The 19727-nt window shown below is 42.0% G+C and overlaps 1 protein-coding gene across 1 annotated transcript in view; it reads left to right on the top strand.

Annotated features, from left to right (window-relative positions):
- The window catches only part of LOC149299814 (FYVE, RhoGEF and PH domain-containing protein 6-like), a 64507-nt gene extending 54772 nt beyond the window's left edge, over positions 1-9735 (top strand). Inside the window, exons 18-25 of the mRNA XM_089486112.1 lie at positions 64-143; positions 605-707; positions 1242-1385; positions 1987-2089; positions 2514-2638; positions 3108-3236; positions 8997-9145; positions 9699-9735. Of these exons, the coding sequence (XP_089342238.1) occupies positions 64-143; positions 605-707; positions 1242-1385; positions 1987-2089; positions 2514-2638; positions 3108-3236; positions 8997-9145; positions 9699-9735 (870 nt within the window). The remainder of the gene's footprint in view (positions 1-63; positions 144-604; positions 708-1241; positions 1386-1986; positions 2090-2513; positions 2639-3107; positions 3237-8996; positions 9146-9698) is intronic.
- The last annotated feature ends 9992 nt before the right edge of the window (positions 9736-19727 follow it).

Genomic DNA, 19727 nt, shown 5'->3' with positions numbered 1-19727 from the left:
TGTAGTATATTTTGGGCTGTCACATGTTTGCAGGATATCACATGAACCTCTGCATTCTTTTAGGTCAGAAAACCAACGCAAGAGGCTTATCAGAATGAGCTGAATATAGAGAGTGTGGAGAGATCCTTCATTCTATCTGCCAGGTATTGCACCAACAAACTGCTGTTAGAGTCCTGGCACTGCCAGGGCTTTCATACAGCACAACACATGAGATTTTAAAGAAAGTTTAATTAATGTAACCATGACTGTCCTGCAGCAAAAAAAGCCCCACATGTTGTTCCCCCTTCCAAACACAGGCATGTTAGCCTTTCTACCTGGCTGATGGAGAACCTATAGGTGCAATGCCTAACCCATGTTCTAAGCCAAGATACTTTGGGGGTATGGGAACCACAATAGGGCAAGTTCATGTGTGTAGCATTTAGATGAGTAAATACCAAATATTGTATCCCTGAAACAAAATGGTAAATGGGTGCTAAATATATGCAATTATGTAATTATTTGCCAGATTTCCGATGCTTTTTCACCCATATGCTGTAATTATATCCTTTTCTTGTTTTTTTTTTTTTCTTCACACCTTTTTTAAAATCTTGTTCCTGTCTGACAGCTCAGCTACTGAGAGGGACGATTGGCTTGATGCAATTTCTGAGGCAATTGAAGAGTATGCTAAGAAGAAGATCACTTTCAATCCAGCTAAAAGTCAGGAAGAGGTTTGAGGAATGCTTTTGTTTGCTTATTCTTCTAAATTAAATATAAAGTTGTGGGCAAGTGTTATTGTTATTTTATCCCAAGCATCAGTTTGGTCAATTCAAATTGTTTCAATCCCAAGAAGTTGACGTGATATTTTAATAGTATAACCAACCAGAGCCGAGGACATGGCTGTAGGTTGTCCTCCGCAAAGTCTAGTACCGCAATGCACAATTTGTGGTTAGTGGATGTGGGCAGGCCATGTCACAACACCACTATATAATGAAGACAAAACATGCAACCCATCCTGATGCCACCACATAACATGTTGCCAACTATACAATTATAATGTTACAGGGTAGACTTAAAGTGCAAGTTTAAGTGTATGAGTTATCTGAAAGTTCATGGTGTAAAATCAAACCAGTGTTGAGAATTAACCAGAAAGTTTGTGCTATAATGCTTTACAGTGGCATGTATGTTTTGTAGACTATGAAGCCATAATTTGTGCAGTAAAATTTGTGTATAAAACCATTTCTGTTCCCATGATATTGTTTTAGGCTGATCCTGAGGAAAAGAGTGACTGTGTTCTTGGCTCAAAGGCACCGATCTGGATCCCTGATGGCAGAGTCACTATGTGCATGATCTGTACCAGTGAATTCACGCTGACCTGGAGGAGACACCATTGCAGAGCTTGTGGAAAGGTTTGTCACGCTCAAAAATCTGTTTTGTTGTGCAAAGCAAATTTGGTAGAGATGATACCTTTATTGGCAAACGTGTGTGTGTGTGTGTGTGTGTGTGTGTGTGTGTGTGTGTGTAAAATAGCACAAGGTTTAAAACTTCAGATTTACGCCTAATATACTTTTTAATCCTAGAGGGAACTGTGTTTATAGAACACAGTACAAACATCTATACAGTTCCTTTTTGTCCTTTTGCAACAAATCCAGTAATAATTTTTTGACAAAACAGGTTCCGTCATTATTGCAATGTGCTGTTAGGTCAAAAGCGTAATCACGTGAAGAACATTTTGTCGAAGATTTTTACATCTCTGAAAATGACAGCTTCTGTTCTCATGTAATTTACTCATTATGTCAGTTGTGTTCAGAAGAAGCTACTTTTGGAGTTTCAGATAGAAATGCAGTTTTGCTAGGATATGATTTTCTGTTCCAACCTGTGTATGTTTATTTGGGAAAATAACTTTGTTCCAGCTGTAGTCTATGCTTGAGGTAGCTAACTACTTCTTAAGATGGTCACGCAGCATACATTCTCTTAACTATATTCAAAACCATCTGCTTTGCTGTTCAGATTATATGTCAAGCTTGTTCAGCAAATAAGCACAGCCTGGAATATATGAAGAAACATCTAGCACGGGTGTGCGACCACTGCTTTCAGGAACTTCAAAAACAAGGTAATGACCCGAGCTGCTGTCCTCTCCATCGGCGCTTTGTTATTCTTTCTGATTTGTTACAAAACCATTTCTTTTGATCTTGAATATAAACAGTTTCAGATAGCCAGCACATATTCTCATTATAATATGGCTCAGTGTAGCGACTTCATGCCGAGTTACAAGGACATGAACTGATGCATACACAGTGTGCTATATTCATGTCTTTGGTTTCCTTGGATGAAAGGCTAATTGTGTATAGTGTGTGTATCCAGGTCAATATGGCTGATTTTTTTTATGTTGTATTACAGAGTTCATACATAGTCTTTTGCTTTTGTTTCATTTATTGGTAATCTGCTATCTACAACTTTTACCCTAATTCCTGTAGCGTGAGCTCTTCCTAGTGAGTTGAATACTGCTTATTTATGGTGACATTTCTTTATTCCAGACAATCTGTCTGCTCCCAAGACAGCTTCACCTGCCAATCACAAATCCCCGTCTAGTGCCTTGTCTTCTGTCCTTCATAGCATTCCATCTGGGAGAAAGCAGAAGAAAATCCCAGCAGCCCTCAAAGTAGGTTTACCTTTTCATTTTTGTAAAACGCAAAATATGTGGATTTTGTGGTTACCTTTCTGTGTAGTTTAACAACATATTTTATGCATTTTGTTAAAATATGAACATGATAAAGGACACTGGAAATAAAAATCTTATTACGAGTATGGCTGTTAAATATCTGAGTATAAGCAACAAATTTGGTAGAAAAAGTGAGTTTAATTACATCTTAACTGTTTGTTTTGTAATTGTCAGTTATGAGGTAACGTAAATGTTGTTACCTTTATTGATAAACATCGCCATACGAACTTGGATGATGTACTAATTTGGAGCGTGTGATATGAAAATGTCAAATATGTGAAAGTACACTGAGCTCTGATCCATGTTTGAATATGGATTTTAAGAACTGTGGTTGCATTGTATAGTTTGGTGTATTGTAAATTGTGGGAAAAAAGTATATTAAAAATCAGTGGACCTTTCCTGTTGCCAGGTCTCTGCTAGTACAGAAGACTCGTCCATGAGTGGTTATTTACACAGATCAAAGGGCAGCAAGAAGCCATGGAAACAGCTGTGGTTTGTGATCAAGAATAAGGTGCTGTATACATATGCAGCTAGCGAGGTAAGATGTTGTTCCTATGGGAATTACATTAAATACTCTCCATCAGCCTCAAATGCATAGCTAAACATAGTCAGCTCCTCCGCTAGGGAAAAATTACCTGTGATCAGTTAGGTGCGAACATTGGAGGACCACAATAGCACAAGCAAGAAATAATACAGTATAGTTGCAAAAATGGCCCACATTTATGCAATTAATCCAGGCATTGGACCTTATCTCAATCTTACTAGTTGTGCGTGGCGTCCAAGTTAAAGTAGCACTCCCATTATTTTTGTTTAGTTCTGTTGTGGAATGGTTATCTGACATAAACATGAGCATCGTATGTTCCTAGACAGCTCCAGAACACTTGGGTTACACAACTAGAAGACTGAACCATGTGCTGAAAAAACGGAAATTTTTTACTTACCGTAAATTCCTTTTTCCTTAGTCCAGTGGCAGTACAAGTGGGTAGTAATCTTACTCGGGACAAGTAGAACCTAAAAGTGAATAAACAGTTAAAATATCCGAAGCCCCTCCTCCTTACCCATAAAAACCGGCACCTCTCCAAAGATGGCAGTTAGTAACAAGACACACAGAAATGGATGCAAAGTAAAGTTTATTCTCAACGAAGGGAGGGAAATCTGTACTGCCACTGGACTAAGGAAAAAGGAATTTACGGTAAGTAAAACATTTCCGTTTTTCCTGTCATCCAGTGGCAGTACAAGTGGGATGTAACAAGATCCCGGAGAAGGGGGGGAAAAATGCCTAGGAGACAACAGCTCGAAGCACCTTGCGCCCGAAATCCGCCGCAGAGGAGGAAAAGACGTCTAGCCGGTAATGTTGTATAAACGTATTGAACGAGGACCAGGAAGCCGCCTTGCAGATCTCTTCAGGAGAAGCCGAAGCCTTTTCAGCCCAAGAAACAGACATGGCTCTAGTGGAGTGAGCCCTAACGGGACATTGAAGCAACTCGCCCTTGGCCTGGTAGGCCATACGAATGGTGTCAACAAGCCATCGAGAAATGGTAGCCTTTGAAGCCGCCTTACCAGCAGAATGACCAAAAAAAATTGACAAAAAGGTGGTCGGTGGTGCGGAAGGATGAAGTACGCTTGAGATATATGTCCAAAGCCCTTTTAACATCCAAGGAGTGCCATTTACATTCTTCCGGGGAGGAAGGAGACGGAAAAAACGAGGGAAGAACCAATAGTTGATTGATACTCGCCCTGGAGATGACCTTTGGAAGAAACGAGGGTTTCAAATGCAACACGACCTTGTCCTGATGGAAAACAGTGAAATCCGCCGAAGACGAGAGGGCTTGAAGTTCCCCCACTCTCTTGGCTGAAGTAATCGCCACCAAAAAAATCGTCTTGAGGGAAAGGATCTTCAATGAAACTTCCTCCAATGGTTCGAAAGGAGCCGAACAAAGAGCCTGCAGGACGAGAGTAAGGTCCCAGGTAGGAAAAGGAGACCTTGACGGGGGACGCCGAATGGTCGCGGCTTTAAAGAAACGTCTTACTAGAAGGTGAGAGGCCAAGTCTGAAAGAAAAAAAATGATTAAGTGCCGAGACCTGACCCTTTAAGGTAGAAACACTGAGACCTGAATCCAAACCATCTTGCAAGAACTGCAGAATAGAGCTGATATTCTGAGGGAAGACAGTCAAACCTCGAGCAGAGCACCACAGAAGAAATTTTTTCCAAATACGAAAATATATCCTGGATGTAGAGCGTCTCACAGAATTCAACAGAAGATCAGAAAGGTCACCGTCAACACCTTGGTTCCGCAGAATCATCCTTGCAAAAGCCAGGCCGTCAACCGAAACATCCGAAGGAGGTCTGGACGAAGCTCCCTGTTGTCCAACAAAGGCTCTGACGTCGGAAGTTCCCAGGATGCCAAGGTAAGTTGTCTGAGAAGGGCAAACCAACTTCGACTTGGCCAGTAAGGTATGATGGCCAAGACCCTGGCCCTGTCTGAGCAAATCTTTTGGAGAATTCTCGGGATTCAAGGCTACCGGAGGAAATATGTAGGCCAAACGGAAATTCCATTGAATTGAAAGGCCGTCCAGAACCTGAGGAGAATCCAGCCTGTTGAGGGACGCAAAAACCGGCACTTTCCTGTTTTTTCTGGTAGCCATCAAGTCTATCTCCGGGAGGCCGAATCTTGCCAGCAAGATGGAGAAGGTCTGCGCGGTCAGGGACCACTCCGCCTGAGACCACTTTGCTCGGCTGAGGTCGTCCGCAAAGGGATTGTAGCAGCCTCTGATGTGGGTTGCCGAGATGTCCTGCAGATGTTGTTGGGACCACTTCATTAAAACAGAGCACAGAATCTGAAGCTTTCGTGTTCGCGTTCCTCCTTGCTTGTTTATGTAAGCCACTGTCGTAGTGTTGTCCGACTGGATTCTTACAAAACGACCCTCTACATGGGGCCTGAAAGCCATGAGGGCCAGAAGGACTGCCTTTAATTCCCTGTAATTTGAAGACTGATGAGAATCTTCCGGAGACCAAATTCCCTGCCTGAAGAGGCAAACTAAATGCGCCCCCCAGCCGATTCTGGAGGCATCCGTGGTTAGAGTTATCCAATGTCGGGGTTGGAACGAGAGACCCCCGGAAAGATGGGTTGATTTCTTCCACCAGTTCAGCTGAGATAGGACTTGGCGTGATATTGTGAAGATTGCGTCTAAGTCTTCTTCCCTTCTTGACCATTTGGAAAGGATCTGCCACTGTAAGGGACGCAGCTGAGACTTTGCCCAACGGACCGCAGGGATGGACGCTGTAAGAACACCCAGGACACTCATAGCCCTTCTGACAGAGCAGGTAGGATTCCTTTGAAGAAAGGAAATTTCCTGTCTTATCTTCCTGATCTTTGATTGCGGGAGGAAGATGCACTGGGAAACTGAGTCCACCATCAACCCCAGGAACTGGATCCTGGTGGAGGGAAGGAGATTGGATTTCTCCTTGTTGATGATCCAGCCATGTTGTTCTAGAAAATGAACCGTGGTGTCCAAGTCTGCCAGAAGTTTTTTGTAGAGTTGGCCTTGATGAGCCAGTCGTCCAAGTATGGTATGATAGCGACACCCCGGAGTCTTAGGCTTGCCGTCAATGGGCACAGGATCTTGGTAAAAACTTTTGGAGCCGACGAAAGACCGAATGGGAGGGCTGTGAATTGAAAGTGATAAATTATCTTGTTTACTCGAACCGAGAACCTGAGGAACTTTCTGGACGCGTCGGCCATAGGCACATGAAGATAGGCGTCTTTTAAATCCAGTGTAACCATAAAATCTCCTCTTTGCAGAATATGAGTGACAGATTGGAGGTTCTCCATACGGAAATGTTGATAGCGTACACAACTGTTGACCCTCTTTAGATCCAAAACCGGACGGAATGAACCGTCCGGCTTTGGAACCAGAAAGAGACGAGAGTAGACACCCTGGAATCTGTGACGAACTGGGACCTTCTCTATGACTCCTTTCTGTAGCAGCGTGAGGCATGCTGAAAACAGGGCTACATTTTTGCTTTCCGCAGGATATGAGGAGATGAGAAAGCGGCTCAAAGGAGGTCGAAAACACTTGATTTTGTATCCCTCTGCAATGATCTTCCGAATCCAAATATTTTGAGTGGTCTGCTCCCAGGCGTCTCTGAACCATAGCAATCTTCCTCCTACTTTGTCAGAACTTCCTCTTTTCTTGCTTACCAGGACGTTCTTGGAATTTCCTATCTCCGTAGGGACGACGAAAATTCTGAGAGCGGGAAGACTGGAAAGGTCTGGCATTCCGATAAGGGTATTTACGATTCCACTTGATCCTTCTATCTTGAGGGAGAGCTCGTTTGTCTGATCAGGTCTTCTAGCGGAGCTCCAAACAGCTTTTTCCTCTCAAAAGGTAAATCACATAAAGAGGCCTTGGATGCCGAATCCGCTGTCCAGGATCGTAACCACAGGGCTCTCCGTGCCACTGAGGACAATCCCATAGTTCTGGCCGATAATTTAAGAGATTCATGAGATGAATCCAACAAAAAACTATTGGAGAGCTTTAACCTGTTAAGGAGTCTGGAAATCTCAGAATCTGAGTCATCGGAGAGACATTCTCCCAAGGCGTGAATCCAAATATTCTGGGCTCTAGCCACCGCTGCGCTGGCCACCGTTGCCTTACACTGCGAACCTGCAGCTTGAAATATGCGCCTGCACGAAGTTTCTGCCCTTCTATCCATGGGGTCTTTAAGACCTGACACCCCTCCAATTGGAATGGTCGTCTTTTTGGAAAGTTGTGCAATTTGGATGTCCACTTTAGGGGGATCATCCCATGTGTCTTCCCCTTGAAGTTTAAACAGTTGTCTGAACTGTTTTGAAATAAAGGCTCTTTTACCTGGGTGCTTCCATTCTCTTTCCATAAGTTCTGTTAATTTCGGAAGAACCGGAAAACCTTTAACCTTCTCTGAATCCTCCTCTAGTAACAGACGCGAAACCTCCTTAAAAAGCTTACGAAGCTCCTGAGGAGGGAAAAAAACCTCATCTTCTGAACTATTACTTGAAGTAGAAAGAGATGAGTGAGAGATTTCACCGGAGGAAAGGTCTGATCTAGATGATGATCTGGACCTCTTGCGTTTATGCGAACTTTCCTTCCTTTTCTCCTGGGAATGAGCAGCAGAAAGTTGAAAAGCTTCAAAGGTCTGGCCCAAATTCTCCTGGAACCAACCCAGGAAGGAATGCAAATCTTTTTGCTTTTCAGTAGCAAGTTGTTCCGCCGAGCATGAATTACACATTTTCTTACGACAACCATCCGGGAGAGGAGTAGCACACTCTGAACAAGCCACATGCTTGGATTTAGAAGTAGCTTTTCTGGGAGCCAGTGGCCTTTTATCTTTCTCCGGAATTTCTATAGGAACCGGACTAGACATCTGATAAAAGAAAACAGAGGTTAAAAAAAACAAAAACTTTTTTTTTAATTTTTATATGAGGGCAGAGAAAGTATAGAGCCAAGATAAATAAAATCTTACCCTAAACTCCTCTGAACCGTGTGGGGGGCTGGTGACACGGTAATCCTGTACTGGCAATGCTCCTGCAGTCAGACAGGAAAAAGCGCCTTTTATAGCATTCAAAAATGCCGCCCTCCGGAAGATCCGATCCGCGCATGCTCAGTAGCGCGATCGGATCTTCAGTGGAACGCAACGACACCCGGGCGTGCGTTCCACCGTAATGCGCATGCTCCCGCATCACAAATACAAAAGGATGCATAACAGTCATCTTCCGTAACGCGAACCGCTACGGAAGGAAAAGCCTCTCTCTGCTCACCACCCGGGGAGCAATCGGAGGAAGAGGAACCCCCAGGCAGCAACCCGTGCGCCTCACCAGCATCGTCCGGAACTGAAGATTCTACCGTCCGTCCCTGAAAGGGACAAGAAAAAAACTGCCATCTTTGGAGAGGTGCCGGTTTTTATGGGTAAGGAGGAGGGGCTTCGGATATTTTAACTGTTTATTCACTTTTAGGTTCTACTTGTCCCGAGTAAGATTACTACCCACTTGTACTGCCACTGGATGACAGGAAAATAATAGAGCTAGACCATGATGTATATGAGCTATTCTGCTGCTAGTGTTACTTTTTTAGTGTTTTAATTTGCATTTGTTAAGTAGGTGTATGTTTTATAAACAATATTTATATACATTTGTTTAAGAGAACTCATTCCCACCAACACTTTTAAATCTGATTGCAAGAGTGAAGTTATTGTGTATAAACTACAATACAGGCATTAACTAAGAACTGTAGTAATAAACATATTTTGTTTCCATTATAGGACATTGCAGCACTGGAGAGCCAGCCATTGTTGGGTTTCACCATCAAGGTTGTAAAAGATGAGACTTCTGAATGCAACGTTATTCATCTACTGCACAAAAACACTTTATTTTATGTTTTTAAAGCTGATGATGCCCACACTACACAAAGGTATGGTAACCATATTCGAATTGTTATAACACTTCAATGAAGAATGCATACTAAAAAGCATTCATTTCACATAGCACTATTGTAGAGTAGTCGCTGCAGTAACAATTCAGAAAATGTTATGCACATCGCTAGCTAGCCAATAGAGATGGTAGTATTCATTCCTACCGACCCTGCCAAAACAATACCCTTTGTAGAAAATATATACACAGAACGAGGTGCTGTTCCATCTATACAAATCATTGAGCTCTCTAACATGTTAAAGCTAATAAACCTTAGCAGGTCTGTCACTTTAGTTTGTAATTGCATGCGAAGAACAAACTTTTAAATAGCTTGTCTGCTTCACCAGCCACTTCTGTTTCACACAATGCATCCCCTAAAAAAAAAAAAAAAAATTAATGAAAAATGTAGCATGGGTTTTGGGCATGTTTTTGGTGGCTTATCTTTCCAGGAATGTTGCGGCAGTCACACACTCAGTTAAGGTAACTTTATATTGTGTCCCAAACCATCAAGTTGCTGTAACTAATTTTTTTTATTTTCTTCTTTCTCTTGCCAGGTGGATAGAAGCATTCCAGGAGGGGACAGTGTTGTAACGATGTCTGGTCTGCGCTTGCCATTATATAGATGAGAATGAACAAATCAAACAAGATTTCCCGATCTCCACTGTGTCATGTTTTATTACCTTGTAAAGTAGTTTGAATATTTTTCGTTTCTGTACATATTATTTATTGAATTTCAGGTGTTTATTGGTTTAATGTGTTTCAAGAGCTCACAAGGAAACATGGTGCCTTTTATTGTTTGTAAATATAGTTTTACCAGCACCATACAAACTGAAATGTTTTATTTTGTCAATATATTTACATAAAACCTGAGTACTAAGTGGTTGTTTTCTTTAGTCTATTTAAATACACACGAATTTGGTATCTGTACTCAAATTTTGCTAAAGCATATGGATTACTGATGTGAAACGTTATAACAATAGCTGAAAAAAAACTAGAATACAGATGACAGTAAGGGAACCATAGGTGATGAAGGTATGTTTGTCTTCTTTTGGATCAAAAGCAGGAAGGATAGCTTAAAGATTTGAACTTCAGGGACTTAGGTATTCATATTGGGGTGTTTGACTTATATCAAAAGCTGTAAATTCATACCTAAAGTACAATGTGTGTCGGGAAAAAAACCATAAAAACTTTGACAAAGCTGGTGGTAAAATTAGTGCATGAAAACTGTTAAAGTACCGCCAATACACTGGAATGTCTAGTTTTTAAAAATATATGGTTTGGTGTTGGGGGTAAATTAATTTCACTGGGTTCAAATATGTCCCTAATAGGACATGGAGGGCAGGATGACCAGATGGTAAAATTCTTGCAAAATTTTACCTCTCAAACAATCTGACAAACCCATGCATGGGTGATATCACTGAACTCGGGACATGTTGATGAACACAAATTAAGGTGGCTAAAATACCAACATTTGAAATACACTGGCATATCTCGTTTTGAAAAGTATATGGTTTGATGGTGCAAAATGAATTGGTCGGGTTCAAAGATGTCCCAAATAGAACACAATGAACAGGATGATCCCCATGATGATGGAAAAAATGGTTTTGAAATAGCAAAAAGCTACTGGTACTTATTGCCTTTAACTCATAAAACATTGGGTATTTCTAAAGTCAGGATAATAAATTGTAAATAACTTTTGTAGTTGGAAGTGAAAGCTATTTTATTCTGTTGTATTTCAAAACTGTTCAGCTGATTGACAATTAAAGCACAACATTATAGGCAGTTTAATTGGTGAATTTATAAATCTACACAATGTCTACTTCCTTGTCACTTTCCTAATAGTTGCTCGATGTTTGAAACATTACCTTATCACCACAGCAACCAACGCAATAGTCCAGTCAGCAAGAACAACTTATTGGCTGCCATGGTGATAGAAGCATGTTTCACACTGACTGGGACCTTCACTACTTTCCAAATGTGTTCTGGTTCCATCCAAGGCCATCTTTAACCCCTTCCTGACAATGGCTTTTTTTAACATTTCTGCAGTGCTCGTGTTTAGCTGTAATTTTCCCCTTTCCCATTTACTGAACCCACACAAGCTATATATTGTTTTTTTCAGGACACGAAAGGCTTTCTTTAGATTGTATCATAATTTACTATAAACAAAGAAGTATAAAATATGGGGAAAAATTGCTAATGCGAAAACCTGCTAGATAGATTCTATTTGTTATGTTTATAAATACCCAATGTTTTTTTTCTGAAAGTTATATGGTAATAATTACAAGTAGTGTTTTGCTATTTCAAAACCACGTTTTCCAAATCTGGTAATTCTTCCCCAAGGCATTCTCCAACCTTATTAGACATTATAGGAGAAGACAGAACTTTTATCTTGGCAAAGTGAGGTAGCACAAAGTATTGACTATAAAGGTGTCAATAATTATGCCACACATATATATATATATATATATATTTTTTTGTAATTCACCACGCTGCTGCCTCCTGAGCTCCTGTACAAAGGATATATCTCTCTCCATCCCCATCCGTCTCTTATTGGAAGAGCAGGGGCTTCTGTTGCTGCTTCTCCCTCCTAGGTCAGAGATGGCTGCCTCTGTTGCTCTTGGCTTTCCAACATTGTGGACTCTGGTTGTTTCCACAACGGTTGTAGCTTTGCATCCGCGGTGGACTGTGACTTGTCATGATGGAGGCCTTGAGCTCCTGGCACATCTTGTCTCCGATGCTGCACTCCGTCCTTGCTCCTGCTGTGGGTCAAATGGTGCTGGCTGGGCCCTCTCCACAATCTCCATTATCATTATCCCACAGAAACTCCGCTAAGGAGTTTGTCATCAAACCTCTGCTGCAATGACCCAAAGGTACCCCCCCCACTTATGCAGACCTCTAACTTGCAACATGTCACCACATCCCTTGAAAGTTAGGCTTCAACTATTGACCCAGGGCAAGTGCTAGTCCAGTGGGACCCTGTTACAGCTGGGACCTTTGCTGAAGTGGTAAACATAGTGTTATTTATAACCATACAATTCAGTGTTTGTTTTGTTACTAATTATAGGATTTTGAAGGCACTCATAATATTACTGCGAATACAAAAAGTTATTAACTGTGGTATATATAAGAAGCCACATAACAGTAATGATGCAACTGCAACATGGTATGAATGTAGCGAAGGTCCCAGTCAGTGTGAAACATGCTTCTATCACCAAGACTGCCAATGAGTTGTTCTGCTGACTGGACCATTGCATTGGTTGCTGTGGTGATACGGTAATTTTTCTAACTTTGCACAAGTATTCTTAAATTCCCTCCCTTCTACGCACACCAAAAAGGCTGTCTGAACTATTCAACAAAAATCAGCAACTTAATAGGGCAGAGATAGCAATAATAGGAATATTCATGCAGACCCTTTCCCATGATATACTGTATATAATGATTATATAATTATAGTATATAAGCGATACACAACAGAATAAAACATATTTTGAAGTTGAAGCAAAAGCTATTTATTATGTGAAGAAAACAGACATTAAGAACGTGATCACTTTCGGACCGGCTCTTCTGGGGGCTTCATGCAGGCTGCCATTATCATCAGGATTACAGTTTTTATATTTATAGATGAGGAATCCAACCAGGCAGCAGCACTGGCAAAATAACACAAGTATCACGGATGCTATGACAATAATCCATTTGGCATCCAAGTCATTCTGGCTGTTCTTTGGAGGCTTGCTTGGTTCTGTCTTCATCTTGCCGTCACTGTGATGCCAATTAGCAGGCAGCGGAGCAGGGCAGACTTCCAGCACCAGCAGAAATAAGACGAAAACTATCAGCTTCATTTTGCTTCACTCAATCCAACAAAGTGGTGGCCTGAAGCTGTGTCCTGCACACATATCCAGCTCTGCCTTTATTGCATCACATGAGATAATAACTACTGTTACAGCAGGTTTCTTTGCACCAGAGCTGAAGTGCACAAAATAAAGTTTTATTTTTAACAATATAATTTGCTGTTTACTTTGTTACTAATTGTAGGATTTTGAATGCACTCGCCCCTATAACATTACTGGAAATACAAAAGATAGTTACGATAAGTAATAATGCAACTGCAACATGGTAGGAATGTAGCAAAGGTCCCAGTCAGTGTGAAACATGCTGATATCACCATGGCAGCCAGTATGTTGTTCCTGCTGACTTGACCATCGTATTGGTTGCTGTGGTGATATGGTAATTTTTCAAACTTGGCACAACTATTGAGTGACAAAGAAGTGACCACCATGTAGCATTTTTAAATTCACCAATTAAACTGCCTATAGCTTGTGCTTTGGTTGTCAATCAGCTAAATTGTTTTGATAAATTGAATTTCAAAAGATATTAGACCTGTGTCAGTAGGGGAGCCAACATTATCTAATCCATTTCAAATTAATAATGTTTCTATCTTTTCCACACATTAAAAACCAAAAAGCCCCGTTATATACTGCTGATTAATAATCATATGGTAGAGGCTTTTGTGAGCCTAGTTAAGGATGATATTAATAGGTTAAGCAACAGTAATAAGGCTAGGAGGATAAAACGCAACAATGGAATTCATTTCTCTAAAATGGAACGAAGTATAGAACCTTAGGAATGATCCACAGACAATTATCAAACCTGCAAATAAATGGGGGCACTACTGGTGATGGATAGACAATATTACATACAAGAGATTTTGACACAACTTGATGTTAGTGAAAATTATGTACCTCTACCACATAACCCAATATATCAATTACAACAAAAACTTGGAGATAGGGAAACTTTTTACTTGGGCATCATCAGTAAGAAGGAATTTGATTTCATTAACACTAGGTTCCCCACCATCCCAGTTTTTTACACTTTATCTAAGATACACAAGAACCCACAGATTCCCCAGGTCGTCCCAGAAAAATGCATTTTTGTTTTTATTTCCTTTTAGTTGCGAACCTGTCCCCCAGATATGCCTTATGCCACCCTCATATGCCTTATACCCCATTTACCACTCTGCCCCCTTATGCACCTTTCCCCCTTCAACTTACCGATGCATCCCTTGACTTGTCCCCTGTGCTCCAGACTCCCTGCTGTCAGGTGGGTGCAGCCGGTGGACGTCTGCGCTGCTACCCGGGACTTCCAATACTGAGCACTGGAAGGTCACGTCACGCCAGTGCTCGGTCCCAAAAACACAGTCAGAGGTGTCAGGTAGCAGCAGAAGTTGCCTGCGCGCATTGCACAGACGTTTACCGGCTGTCAGAGAGGAGGATCCAAGTCTCCAGCAGCACTGCGGGGATCCTCCTCTCTGGCAGCCGGTGAACATCAGCGTAATGACAACCTCTGCTGCTGCCGGTAGTACCTGTATGATGGAGCACCGTAAGGTCATGTGCCACTGGTGCTCCGTCGTAGAAGCCCCGGCAGAAGTAAAGGTTGTCTGCACGCATTGTGCAGACATTCACCGCCTGCCACACAGATGTATCCAGGTCCCCTGCAGCGCTGTGGGGCATCTGGATCTTAGTCTTGTATTTAAACCTCTATTTGAGGTCTGATTATAAGAAGACCTCGGATATAAGATGAGGGGTATTTTTCGAAGCATTTGCTCTGAAAAAAACCTTGTCTTATAATCAAGCAAACACAGTATATCTAAAAAGAGTATATTGGTGCCCCTAGAGGTGTAATCATTATACACTTCTATATCCCATGAGGCGGGCATTGCACATGTTAGGAGGACCTTAGATGGACATCATTCCCTAGATAACAAAATAACAGAAAAGGAAAACATTATTATCTTTTATTTATAGCACCAACAGTTTACGCTTAATACAATACATAAAACCAAGGGGTATGACAACACAAGAATTGACAGGCTAAGACAAATCGATAAATTAGGTGGAGAGCCCTGCTCGCAAGCTTACGATCTTGAGGGAATGGGGTGACAAACATAAGGCACAGAGTAAGGGTGAGAGGTAATGTGGTGGTTGTATCAATGACAATAAGATTCTATCAGCTAAGATGGTGTGGCTTCTCTGAAGAAGGGCGTTTTGAGATGTTTCTTGAATGCTGAAGGTTTGGTGGAAGTAGATTCCAGAGATATGGGGCAGCCCAAGTGAAATCTTGTAGACGGGAAAAGGAAGAGGTGATAAGTGAGGAGGAGAGCCTTAACCCATGGGAAGAACATAAGGATCAAGTAGGAGAGTATTTGCTTATCAGGGCAGAAATGTATGGAGGAGCAGTGTTATGGAGGGCCTTATATGTATTGGGAGCCAGCGGAGGGTTTCACAGAAGAGGAAGGAAGATAAGCCTAGCAGCGGCATTTAGCATAGACTGTAGAGGAGAGAGTCGAGACAGTAGAATACCAACCAGAAGAGTGTTGCAGTAGTCAAGATGGGAAGTGATAAGCGAATGAACCAGAGTTTTTCTGGATAAACAACTTTTGTGCTAAAAACAAACTTTTCCTATTTCAGGGCCAATTCTATTTACAAATAAAGGGTACAGCTATGGGTTCAAACATAGCTCCCACATCCACCAATATCTACATGAATACATTAGAAGTGGAGTTAATATATCCCCTATCACTCTCTAAACATTGTGTCATCTGGCAATGCTACACAGATGTGGCTGAACACACATATTGGGGTGGTTAGCAGAGACATATACTGTGTGCGTGTATGTGGGGGGATACCACCACAAACTTTGAGAAAGGCTGGAAGCAGGAAAAAAACCAGTAAACAGTTAAAATACTAGCAGACTCTGGGGTGTCTAGTTTTCAAACATATATGATGTGACGGGTAAATTGAACTGACCGGCTTCAAAGACGTCCAAATAGAGCATGGGGACAGGATTGCCAGATGTAGGAAAAATGGTTTTGAAATAGCAATATGCTCCTTATTGTAAAACACCACATAAAAACTTTGGGTATGTCCAAGCTCTTTTGTAAACGTTTTTTGTAGAAGGATTAAATACTGTTAATAAAAAAAACTGAAAAATGTCCCCCCCCCAACTATATTTTCCACTTTTTTTTTTTAAATTGTAAATTAGGTGACGTGATCAAAATAGTATGTAAAGAAAGTCCTTCTTGTTCTGAGGGGGGAAAAAATACTCGTGTGAGAGAAGTAAATCACAGCTAAGCAGAAATGTCATGAAGGGTACAAAAAAAATAAAAAACCTTATGAAACAGCTCTAGGTTAACCCCTTCATTCCCCTATAGAAGTACCGGGACGTCCAAAAAACGCCTATTAAGAATCCCCTATGGACGTCCCGGTACGTCCAGCCCTTCGTGCAGCGCCAGGGACACATCCCTGCCGCTGCACGGGAGTCCAGGCTGTCGAACGACAGCCTGGACTCCCCACTGACAGCAGAAGCCGGCATGAAAGCCGGTAAGCTGTTACACTGTAAACTGCCCGATCGCGCAGTTTCAAACGCGCGATCGGGCATTCCCTTCCGGGTTGCGTCACTGCTGATGTAACCCGGAAGGTCATCGGAGGACAGGATATCCCCTGCGGGAGGCACAGAGACGCTGCAATCTCATAGAGATCACAGTGTGATCGGTGCAGGGGGGCCGCAGGGAGGGGAGTGAGAAACCATCTCTCTCACTCCCCCTCCCGTCCTGAAAGAGAAAAGCTGGAAAAAAAAAAAGTTAATTCATTAAAATAATAATATAAATACTAAAAAAAATTATAATGTGAGCTGTGATGTCATTGTGACATCACTGGCATGTTCAGGAGGTCCCTAAGAGGACCTCTAGCCATTTCTGTGTTAAAAAAATATATAAAAAAAAATAAAAAATATATAAAAACAAGATATTAAAAAAAATATTAAAAAACCTTACTTCCCATTGCCCTAGCATAACATCTAGCCAGTATAACCCTCCTGCCCCCGTTCACAAGCCCCAAACCCGTTAAGCCATAGGTATAAAAAGTATACAAAATTGTACACCTTATAGTATGCTCCCTGGTGCTGGGAAAGTCTGGAAAATCTATATAAATTAGGTATTTCTGAAATCAGGACACCTGAATTGATAAACTTGGAGGGGATTTTCCATCACTTTACCTGATTTTGTGAGGATTCAGAGGGAACATGTAAAAAAAAATGAGTTTTTTTTTTTCTAATCTTCGCTAGTTTTTACTAAATTTCTCATTCTAAATTTTCAGCTAATCATCCAACTATGGTATCAAACGAAATCTCAATCTCTCCTTGAAAAAACAATATATAGCTTACATGGGTACACTATTCACAGTAAAGGAGAATAATCGCTAAACCGACATACCCCAAAAATGGCAAAATTGCTCCGGGCTTTGAGGTACCAAAAACCCCTGGGATTGAAGGGGTTAAAACGAATTTCTAGAAATATTTCTGGATTTGGGCAGCTCCCGTGAAACGGACACACAGCAGATGCTCCTTGTGTATTTTCGCCAAGTACATATAGACTGCAGTATTTGTGAAGTAGACACCCTTGCAATTGGCAATTTACCAGATGTGTAAATGGCGGCCGCTTATCTGCAATTAAATTGTTTAAAATACAGCTTGAGAGAAAAGCTAAACGCCTTCACTTCCTGCGGTACATCCCGTAACATGCCCGCGTCATGCCGCATGAGGCGCCAGTGACGTCATCGCGACTCCATCCACGCATCGGTCACGGGGAGGAGCCGCGATTTTCGGCGGAGCTGATGGAGGGTCACGAACTCTGACCCGCCGGGAACCGGCAGCGGCAGTAACGGTGGGAGGATTACCGGGAGAGATATACACGTGGTTCAGCCCCATCTTTCGGATAAAGGTAATAATGACCGCGCGACAGTCGGTGATACGGAACAGGGAAAGGATTCTGCCGTATGCGATATAACGGATAGACAGCGAAACTACCGACTGCGTTACCGCAACGTTACCGCGGTTCCGCCCGCCTGTTTTAATCGCGCGTCTAGAGCGCCGTGACCGTGTGACGCTTTAACCCTCTCGTAATGACCTCTGACCTCCGCCCGACAGGAATAGCTTCCCGGCCGCTCCCCCCCCCAGCCCGCACTCGTGCACGCGCGTCATGCTCCCTCCCTCTGTGTGCGCGCGCGCGCTTTACCATTGACGCTAACGCGGGTTGTTGCGGCGGCGCGCCTTCAGTATAGACTGACACATCAGGCCGTATTTACGGCTTTTAACTGCACGCTAGTATTAATCCTGCATCAGAATAACAGATTTTGTAATAGTCTAACAATTATTCAGCATCTTCCTCTTATTTATAACATTAAGTATTTACTTGTCCTTAACATATAGTGGTAATGCACTCTGGAGTCCATTTTACATGGGTTCCGTTGTAAGATACAGAATGCAAATAGCTACTTATACTTTCTACCCCTCTACCTTTTACTGTATATACGGTAAGGGTTATTTAAACAGGCCTAACTCTATCCTGAGTCTTAGAGGAGACCGAGGACTGATTAAGGTCTGAGCCTACCACAGGAAGAATGGTGACGCAAGAAGAGCTCCCATGGCACTTTCCCTCCACAAAGAGTGTGGTGCTATTACCATGCGCTTGTTCAACCGTGTGTCCCCCTTAAGCCTACCCCAGGCAAGATTGAAGCCCCACACCTATAGCTTGCAAGTCAAAGCTGTCAGTGCTGTGGAACACGCTAATTTCTTGGAAAATAAGGAGTTAAGTCTGTTAAGAACGTGCCTCTCTATTCCACAGCTGCCCCGCTAAAGCCGGGCAAGTGACATATTTGTGCAAGATGCCCGGTACTAAAGACCAGCTCTGATCCACAATTTATATATTGTTTCTTTTTCAAATACATAAAATACTTTCTTTTTATACGTCCAATAAACCAAGCATGTCACATGATGTAGTGTAATGAGAAAAATGAATGAAAGAAAAAGGCTTTTCTAACATTGTTTCCATGTATATATCAAACCAAATAAAAAAAACAAACCAGAAATTAAATATGTGACCCATATTGAGAAATGTGTCACAGCTTATGGAAGGTTGTCACACATAATAGGGTAAATGCCTAAACATATATAGAGACTCAATCAGGGGAGAAATGCCACAAAAAAAGTCATCCTTTTTACACATTTCCACAAGTGACGCCCTTTTTGCGCCACTGGGGCATCTAGTTTTGTGGAGTGCAGCCCCATCCCCCCACTTACAGCCTGATGGTGATGAGAGTTTTAGTTCACAAACGCTCACCTGCCCTTTTTTTGTTAAAATATTTTTTTCTCTCTCTCTTGTCTCTCCTCTCTCACCTCTCTATCTTTTTCTCTCTCTCACAACTCTTTTTATTGTGCTCAATGATGTTTTCTCGGACTGCCCTAGGTGTAAGGCAGTCCCATGCACCAGGGACAGTAGCAGTTTTGGGACGTGCCCTGCCATCACTATGTAATTTGCACGATGCCATGGTACATCATGAAGGGTGGAAGAAGTTAAAGTTGTACTCATCTCACAGCCTCGTGTGTTGTTTGGCTGCCACTTGCAAGTAGAGTTAAACTGTGATTTTACACCGTAAAGCTCACTGTCCTGCTGTTTATGTTTTGCACTGCTGATATAGTTGATTTACTATTATCTGAGTGGCCACTTCCATTAGAAACTTGAGGATCAC

Source organism: Sceloporus occidentalis, unplaced genomic scaffold (genome assembly GCF_023333645.1).
Source record: "Sceloporus occidentalis isolate IW3139 unplaced genomic scaffold, rSceOcc1.0.p SCAF_28, whole genome shotgun sequence".
Lineage (NCBI taxonomy): Eukaryota > Metazoa > Chordata > Lepidosauria > Squamata > Phrynosomatidae > Sceloporus > Sceloporus occidentalis.
This window is presented reverse-complemented; position numbering and strand designations above follow the sequence as displayed.